Raw genomic sequence first — 9,562 nt, forward strand, 5'->3', positions numbered from 1 at the left:
AGAACAAGTCTTTGTCAAAAACTCAATTTTAACAAAAATGCCGATAGAACCTTATAGTCCCAAGCTCTCGCACTGTTACTGTGTGTGTGTGTGTGTGTGTGTGTGTGCATGGTTGTGTTTGTGTGTGTCTGTACGTCTGTGTGCGTGCGTACATCCGTGTTTATGCTGTGAGGTGTGAGGTGAATTGGGACATTGGGAAGGCTTCAACATAAGTGCCTCAGGAACGCACACATTTACTTTACATAAGAACTATGCAAGAAATACCAGTGGTGTAAAATAACTAAGTACAAACACTTTGAAGTACTACTTAAAGGTAGACTAGAACTGTATGCCACATGCTTCGCAAACAACAAGTGTAGTAGATTTTCACAACAACTAAGAGCATTGAAGCGCAAGGATAATCTTCTCAGCAGTTTCGGTCCCGTACCTACCATGCTCTAACAGCGTGAAGTGAAGCCATGCACATGCGTAGATACTGTGTGTGACTGCGAAAGAGCGAAGTCTTGCATCTCGTTTTGAGATGTTTCTTCAATGTATCCACATAATTTTCCATCCTCATGATGACATTTAATTTGTGAGGTCTACCAGTCCCTCCTGCAGCAAAGCACCACCACAACATGATGCTGCCACCCCCGTGCTTCACGGTTGAGATGGTGTTCTTCGGCTTGCAAACCTCCCCCGTTTTCCTCCAAACATAACGTCATTATGGCCAAACAGTTCTATTTTTGTTTCATCAGACCAGAGGACATTTCTCCAAAAAGCACGATCTTTGTCCCCATGTGCAGTTGCAAACAGTCGTCTGGCTTTTTCAATGGTGGTTTTGGAGCAGTGGCTTCTTCCTTGCTGAGTGGCCTTTCAGGTTATGTTGATATAGGACTCGTTTTACTGTGACTATAGATACTTTTGTACCTGTTTCCTTCAACATCTTCACAAGGTCCTTTGCTGTTGTTCTGGCATTGATTTGCACTTTTCACACCAAAGTACGTTCATCTCTAGGAGACAGAATGCGTCTCCTTCCTGAGCGGTATGACGGCTGCGTGGTCCCATGGTGTTTATACTTGCGTACTATTGTTTGTACAGATGAACGTGGTACCTTCAGCCATTTGGAAATTGGCTGATTTTCCCATGATGTCAAGCAAAGAGGCTCTGAGTTTGAAGGTAGGCCTTAAAATGTATGTATGTATGTATGTATGTATGTAGTGGGGCAAAAAAGTATTTAGTCAGCCACCAATTGTGCAAGTTCTCCCTCTTAAAAAGATGAGAGAAGCCTGTAATCACCATAGGTAATATTTACATGTTTCAAGGAGACCACCATAGTCCCTGTGCCCAAGGAAGCGAAGGTAACCTGCCTAAATGATTACCGTCCCGTAGCACTCATGTCGGTAGCCATGAAGTGCTTTGAAAGGCTGGTCATGGCTCACATCAACAGCATCCTCCCGGATCCCTAGACCCACTCCAATTCACATACTGCCCCAACAGATCCACAGATGACGCAATCTCAATCGCACTCCACACTGAACTTTCCCACCTGGACAAAAGGAACACCTAAGCTAAGGACCCTGGGACTAAACACCTCCTTCTGCAACTGGATCCTTGGCATCTGACAGTAAGGTGCTACAGAGAGTAGTGCGTACGACCAAGTACATCACTGGAGCCAAGCTTCCTACCATCCAGGACCTATACAATAGCCTGTGTCAGAGGAAAGCCCATAAAATTGTCAGAGACTCCAGTCACTCAAGTCATAGACTGTTTCCTCTGCTACCGCACGGCAAGCGGTTGCGGAGCACCATGTCTAGGACCAAAAGGCTCCCTAACACCTTCTACCCCAAGCCACAAATGGCCACTGGACTACTTACATTGACGACCCCCCCATCCATTTGTTTTGTACACTGCTGCTACTCACTGTTTATTATCTATGCAGTCACTTTACCCCGACCTACATGTACAAATTACCTCAACTAACCTGTACCCCCACACACTGACTCGGTACTCCCTGTAAATAGCCTCGTTATTGTGTTACTTTTGATTATTTTTCACTTTAGTTTATTTGGTAAATATTTTCTTAACTCTGAACTGCACTGTTGGATAAGGGCTTGTAGGCATTTCACGGTAAGGTCTACTACACTTGTTGATTTCGGCGCAAGTGACAAATACATTTTGATTTGATAATCATTGTACCATCTAAACCGCTATAAAATATATTTTCCATTACCAGAAATATTGTCTTTTCAGCTGGTGTACAAAACCAAAAGTAAAAGATGGAACTTTAGAACGGGAAGCACAGAAGTAACACACATAGAACAGATCTACCACTTCTTAGACTTGCTTTCAATGAGAATGACAGATCTATAACTCACATTTCTATGTCCATTTTGTCAGGTCGCCCAAAAAGTTACATATTGCAGCTTTAAGGTATATTTACTTTTACTCAAGTATGAACATTTGGAACTTTTTCCACCACTATGAAATGCAACAATGCTGGCAGCCGAGTGCATGTGGAGGAATTTAGTGGAAAACATCGTGCGTGAGCTCATTGTGTCAATGTGGGAGAGATAGTGTTTGCTCCACTCAGAGCAGATACTGCCTGGACCGCTATTGTTCGCTATATGGTCAACATCAAGTTTCTGGAGAGAGTGGCTACTGCCTACCGAGAATAGGCTGTAGTCAAAGCTCTTTCCTACGGTTGTTCCTACGGCTCTTTCCTACTGGTGCTTCCAGTTCCTACGAGTGATTCCACTGTTTGGCTGCCTTCCACAGTGAAGCCTCAATCGAATAAAGCATGCACGTGTACTCCCTCAAACAGAAAAATATCTCTCTCTAAACATACCGTTTCCATTTCAATGAATGCTACAGCATTACCAAAAGCCTTTATTCTTATCTTTCTGAGAAAACTTGTAATAAAAAGTATAGCCTGTAATATATCATTCAAATCCCTGTGTCTACAGATATACAGCCAAACATAACTTACCTGCAAATGCTGAGCAGCAGAATGCCAGAAGCAACAGGGGTAGAATGGGTCTGTCTGCCATCAGAGTATTGTAGTCGTACTGGCCTACAGCTTCTCCAGAAGAGGACAGGATGTGGTCACTGGCCGGCCTTCCCTTCCTCCTGGTTCCTCACAAGGACAACTCTTCTTTCACCTCACAGTCCGTCAGTAGAGAGAAACCTCACAGAAGCGCCAGCTGCAAAGTGAATGAGATGAAGTAGAGAGAGAGTTAGCCAGAGAAATGTGGTGCATAACCGTTCAGCATGGCCAGAGCAGAGTCAGAGAGAGTGTGTGTCTCAAATGGCATGCTATTCCCTGCATAGTTCACTACTTTTGACCATACCCCTATTGGCCCAGATCAAAAGTAAAGCACTATATAGGGTGCCATTTGGGACGCAGTAGTGGTAAGTAACAGAAGGGGCATTAGGATCTAGTTCCCTGTTGGACTGATTAGAAGAGACATGAGAGAGGGGAGAAAGAGGGAAGACAGCGGCCCGGAGACCAGGAGGATTAATCTCATAGGGATAATTAGATGTCATGTGAGTTCTTAAGGTCCCTGTTTTTGGTACCCATACCGGCCACCCACCTACCCCACCATAGCCCATGCCCGGTCAGTCAAAGAGGGGTGTCTGAGGGTCGAGGAATTGCTGGGTGGCTGGTGGGTGTTTGAAAACCCTGTTTTCTGAACATGGTCTGGGGTGATTTCACACAGTTTAATTGAGATCGTTGGGAAAGACTGGATCCTCCACCGGGGTCTTGGCTAAACTGCTTAGCGGTGGTGGGGTTGACCGTGCTGCTAATCAGCATGACCATGGCTGAACTGTTGAACTTAACAGGGCTAACTAAGCTCACATACTGCTAGCCCACCCTCTCTAATAGGGCTAAGGACCATAACATCCTTATGGTCTCAATTCATTCAATTGCTATTGTTCCTCATATTAACACAATAACAATAAATGCTCTCAAATTAATGAATTGATACTCAAACGGATCATATGTCCTGATAAAACAGAATAATATTAATAAAAAACGTGTCTTTTTACCATTATATTTAATTAAATGTGTCTGTATTGTAGTTCTAAACCACAGGTTCTCAACATTTTGCAACTCAAAGCTTTGATATGTCAAAAACGGTAACAACAATGCAACAACTATGTGTCATCCACATGAAATCAGTCTTTTAAAAAAACTACCTTGTCAGTCATTTTCAGAAACACAAAGGCATTGGAATTAGACTGGTGGTCCAGTCTGTCTGTGTTTTAGCCAAATGCTCTCGGTGTCCATTTGTTGGCATGCCAAAGATACAGTATGTATGGCTCGACAACTATATAAAAGTTGGCTACAGCATATAAGGTAAGGGACCAGCTAGATCAAAAATATGCTTTGAATGTAATTTATCCTGAATATTTTTCAACATGGTGACAGGCCTTGTTATTATTCAGTTATATTCGGGTGAAACTGTTTGTTCGTTTTTTTCTTCTTCAAACAGACTATGAGCAGATTGAACTTTTTCTTTTTTTTAAAGTAAGATGTTGAAATATAAGTGAACAATAAGCCTGCCTCAGTATCACTATCACAACATCAGTCAAAAAAGGGTAAAACCTTTTTCATAGCTCATTGACTTGTTAGGATTACCTTACAAAAGCAGTGGATTCTCTGAACAATAGAGCAATAATGCAGCACACAGAGGAATGCAACACTGCATTAAAGCCCTTCAGATTAGAACCCCAGTGCAGAGTCCTGACGGGCCAGCCCCATTGGTTTCCTCGCTCTGTCGAGCCAACACAGACTTAATGAATGCATTGTGCGCTGTATTTCTCTATTCTGTATGTACTGTCTGCCTTATCACGTGATGATCTGACGTGTCAACGTCAGAATCGTATTTAAATATTCATGTTTGTTCCCCTTAGATTTACCTGCCAACCCACCTTAAAGCAACATGAGTTCAGAATCTACCCTATAGGAAATGTAATAGTTGGGTCAGTGGCCAGCAGCGCTCATGGACCATGGCGGCCGTCGGTTGTTAACAAGTCTGGTGAAAGAAGACATGCTGGTCATCTGATGTGACCGCCTGGCCAGTGATGAGATCCGAGTGAGAGAGATGTGGTCATGTCACAGATGGAGCATCTCTGTCTCTTTCCGACTTCACACCTCTCTTCACCTTCCCGCAGCTGAGTGCCTAGGAGGAGAGCTGGACGGACGGACGGACGGACGGAAGCCTAAGGAGGGCTACGGTGCACCGCTGTGCTCCACAGTGCAAACAGCGGCTGGAACAAAGGGCCTTTCAGACCCTGGCGGCTGCGTGGGCTGGGAAGTCATTTTGGAGGATCACGGCAAATATTACACTTCCAGCTCGCTGGGCGGGGCTAGTGCCTCCTTTTGACTTGTGGGCCCCGTTCCCAACGCCCCTCTTCCCCCTTCATGTGGAGGTAAACTGTGTCCCTCCATTCTCCTCTCTAGGACAAAGACCATATCAAAGGGAAAGTAGATGACAAGATATTATTCACACAGCGTTGAGTCCAGGGCTGAACTGTTTTGTGACACCAGAGCACAGAGTGGCCTAGGGCAAGAAGAGCGAAACAAGAGAAAGTGCTGAGAAAGATAAACGGACTGAAGGGTTTTGCTTGCTCCCAGAGATCAGATTGAGGGTTGTGACAGTTGGTTCAGCAGCACTTTCATTATGCCTAATTGTTGCCAGAGGGGAAAAAAACACTGGCCAAGCCTATCGTGAAAGAGTCAAGTCAACCATTCTATTGGTTGATTGCATGGGTCTGGACTCTGGATTCAAACCGACACGAGAAGTTGACAGACTTTTTGTTGCCGTAACGGTAGGATCACCTCATGTGACTTCTCTTTAAACTCCAGCCGTCCGTCCAAGCAGAGCAACCATTTCACTCCAAGCTGCTCTGGAAAACATATTAGAAACACTGCAGAACCCAGACTGAACATAATAAGTAGCTATGAAGTACCATACACTCTTGCAGCGTCAGAGGGAGCATAAATGCCACAAGGTTTCCGAACAGGCAGAGTTGTTACTGAGATGAACGAACGAATGAACGTACTACTATGGCCGTATGTAGCAACCGTCTAGGAGTAGGAGTGCTGACCTAGGATCAGTCAAGCCTGTCCATGTAATCGTATTAACTGTGATCTAAAAGGCCAAACTGATCCTAGATCAGCACTCCTACTCTGAGACGCTTGAAACATATGCCCTTGGTCACATCTAGGCCTAATGCAAAAATTATACTAAAACAGTTCTATGAGTTTTAGGCGTTCTATGAGTTTTAGGCGTTCTATGAGTTTTAGGCGTCCCTAGTGTAATAGGGCTGTTAATGTAAGTCCCTCCTATCTAGGAGGGAAAAGGCTGTGTAATGAAGGATGTCCATTGCCGGTCCCAAACCACCCAGAGACCAGTTACTTGCATGCTCGGCCACTCTTGTGCCGGCTCAAGCAGAAATCACCTATTAAATCCGGCTAATGTGTCTGAATGAGCATCCCCAACCACCTAATCTCAGTTCATTAGTCCATCTGGACATTAGTCCATCTGGATAACGACCCCTCCAGAAAACGAACTACGTTTCTGCACTAGAAAACGGAGAAGTTTCATGACCTAAAATGACACATTTGTCTGCTGTCACTTCACGACTTCACTGATTGAAGTAGGCTGGCTGGTTCTTCAGACTAAACAAAGTTCAGTTTCTCAATTGCGTAAGACACCGATGATGCAGACTAGAGTAACTCCACTTGTTTATAATAGAAAATGTGGTCGTTCAGAAGAGACCAATCTTCCCTCCCCACATCCCCTCTTGTGGAAGTGCAATGCCAAGTGTCAATGCAAGGATACACTAGGGACGCAAGTCTTGATGCATGTGTGAGTGTGTGTGTGCGTGACCGGGACTGACCAGCTGCACACTCTCCCCATCCATCTGTGTACTATTTACTATGCCTATGACCCCTGAGTGAGTGAACCCACATGCAACACACATACACACACACACACATACAGCCAGACCTTCCGCTCATACACTAGTGATGGGTGGGGGGTCGATAGTTACTTAACGGGATATTATTTTTGTGCTAGTTGGCTGTACCGGCACCAAAACTCCAGTATTCTTCCTTCATAGCCTGTTCTTCATCTTACATGCATTTAAATAGGGAGACAATTTGTCTTCAGCTATTTTATTCCATGACTGATCGTAACTCGTTTTCTCATGGCTCTCTCTTATCCCTCCGCAGAAGACATATGGTGAGCAATATGTTTGGAACATCGAATCGCAATAAAATCATGGTATCGAATCGCCATACATATGGAATCGTGAGAATCGCAATATATATCGTATCGGCACCTAAGTATCATGATAATATAATATTGTGAGGTCCATGGCAATTCCCGGCCCTTGACAGTATTTGTGATCTATAAGAGTGAGTCACAACTAAGTACATACACACAAGCACCAACAAGCACATATTCAAGGAATTTTCCCTGGCTCTGCTTTTCTCTCTCTCTGAGTCAGTGCAGTTATTCACTGATATAGAGACTGAGGGCATGCTTTGTTATCAGGCACGGCCTCACCTTGTGTGTTTTCATCACCTCACCTAAGGCATGAGTCACAGGTCTCTCACCCGTCTTCATACTTCTGACACCATGGAATAGGTACAAGCCCTTACCTCAGCTATCAAACATAACTATTAAACACAGGTAAAAGCTAAGCTATCAAAAATATATCATTCAAAACATTGCCACAAAGCTATAGTTGCTATCAAACATAACTATGTCTCATTATACAGTACAATGGGCTCAGCTTCACCTGATTAAGACAGTCTATCATGCCCCAGACTCTACCTACCATGCCCTTCAGAGCTGCACAATAATAATCCTCATCGGAACTCCCTAAAGCATGTCTTTAGAAAGCAATTAAATCAGCTTTTTTTTTTTTTGCTCATGTTTTATAACGACATTAATCACGACTTTTGCCATATCAGATGCACTATATCTCGGATATTATTTCATCATGACAAGGGAAACAGTTACTGTATGTCCACTTTCATCAAGAGTCAATAACATTATTATGATGCATAAACGGGTTTCTGAAAACGGCTCCTAAAATGACAAAATCAGCATTAGTTCGTGAGAAGTCAAACCAAAGGAAGATACTGTGCATGCATACTGCAAACGTGCCAATCGTTACTGTAAATGCATTCACATCCTATCGGAAGTAAGTTTGTATCATGCATTGCTTTGACATCAGTGACGTCACACTGGAACACAACTTGTTGAAGGCAGGGATACACAACAAAATAACACAGAAGATTGATGTTTAGCACGAAGATGCTATATGTTTATGGCAGGTCAGTAGTGTAACTTTGAACTTAATTCCCAACATTGATCCTCTGACCTTGTTGTCTCAATCAAAGGTTGCACAAATAAATACCCCAGTCTAATACGAATGTAACCTAATATCATAAAGCCTGCATTACTATGATTGTTTTAGTTATAGACAGTTATAAACTATTAATTGCATATTTGAAGCAACAATGGTGACATCAATTGAGAGGGGATAGGTAGCTGTAGGCGTGTGGAAAGACCATGCAACTGCCATGTGTATTTGGTTTTGAGAGCATGTTTCAATATACTCAACATGTTATGTTTGCAAATAGATGTTGGGACAGTTGTTTAGCCATGACAGCATGGGAAGTCATACAAGTAGATAAGAAAAACACCCATAATGCTGAATTTCATGTGTACTCATCGGAAGAACATTTTGCGCAGCACTGTGCCGTGTTATCAAATAAACCATCAAAACAAAAGCCAAAGCACTTTTTGGTTTGCGGAATGTGTAACACAGTCGACAACAAATTTCACTTGCAAAAATACTGTCCATCAAACAACATCAGACATAAAAACGTGCCGTATTTTGTATCCAGTGAGGGGCTGTGAGCCGCGGACATACTAATTATTTGCTTCAGAGTCAGAGTTGTGTACATTATAAAAATAATTTTCATAAAACAATGTACTATGTAGGCTTAACGTAATTCTTTCTTTTTCTTGCTATACGCTAGCATAACAGGTTGGAAAACGTGTAAAAACTTCTGACGTAGCCTACCATGCAGAATCTCCAGAAATGTCAAAGTAAACTTTGTTGGAAGTTGTAGCTTGCCTTCTTGCAGCGGTTCGAATGGATGCGAAATGTTATCCTTTCCTTTCCTTTGAAAATCATTAAAACACAACCGCGTCCTTGGAAAACAACGTCAGTTGTCAGGTTACATAATTGTCCAAGTTTATGGATAGTGAGACCACTACTATGGCTTAAAAGTTTGAAACAGGCTACCTATCCCCCTTTTCACTAATAACTTCATTTTGGGGGTGGGTCTTGTGATAGGAGGAGGGTACAAGGTAGACTAGCTACATCAATCAAGATATTAATGCTGTCATTGGAGACGAAGAGACAGTTGCGGCCCTGCTGTCATTCAAGTGCAAGTATAATTATTCGTAAAAACAGATTGCACATTATGGCATTAGACACACACTATATAGGCTAATATAACTATCTAATTCATAACAGATGATTGTTATGG

The 9,562-nt window shown here is 42.9% G+C and overlaps 1 protein-coding gene across 1 annotated transcript in view; it reads right to left on the reverse strand.

Moving 5' to 3' along the window:
* Positions 1-9,352, reverse strand: part of LOC109898058 (transforming growth factor beta receptor type 3) — a 132,253-nt gene extending 122,901 nt beyond the window's left edge. Inside the window, exons 1-2 of the mRNA XM_020492823.2 lie at positions 9,091-9,352; positions 2,969-3,182 (exon numbers count right to left, since the gene is read on the reverse strand). Of these exons, the coding sequence (XP_020348412.1) occupies positions 2,969-3,029 (61 nt within the window). The 5' untranslated portion in view covers positions 3,030-3,182; positions 9,091-9,352. The remainder of the gene's footprint in view (positions 1-2,968; positions 3,183-9,090) is intronic.
* Positions 9,353-9,562: the final 210 nt, after the last annotated feature.

Source organism: Oncorhynchus kisutch, linkage group LG10 (genome assembly GCF_002021735.2).
Source record: "Oncorhynchus kisutch isolate 150728-3 linkage group LG10, Okis_V2, whole genome shotgun sequence".
Classification (NCBI taxonomy): Eukaryota; Metazoa; Chordata; class Actinopteri; order Salmoniformes; family Salmonidae; genus Oncorhynchus; species Oncorhynchus kisutch.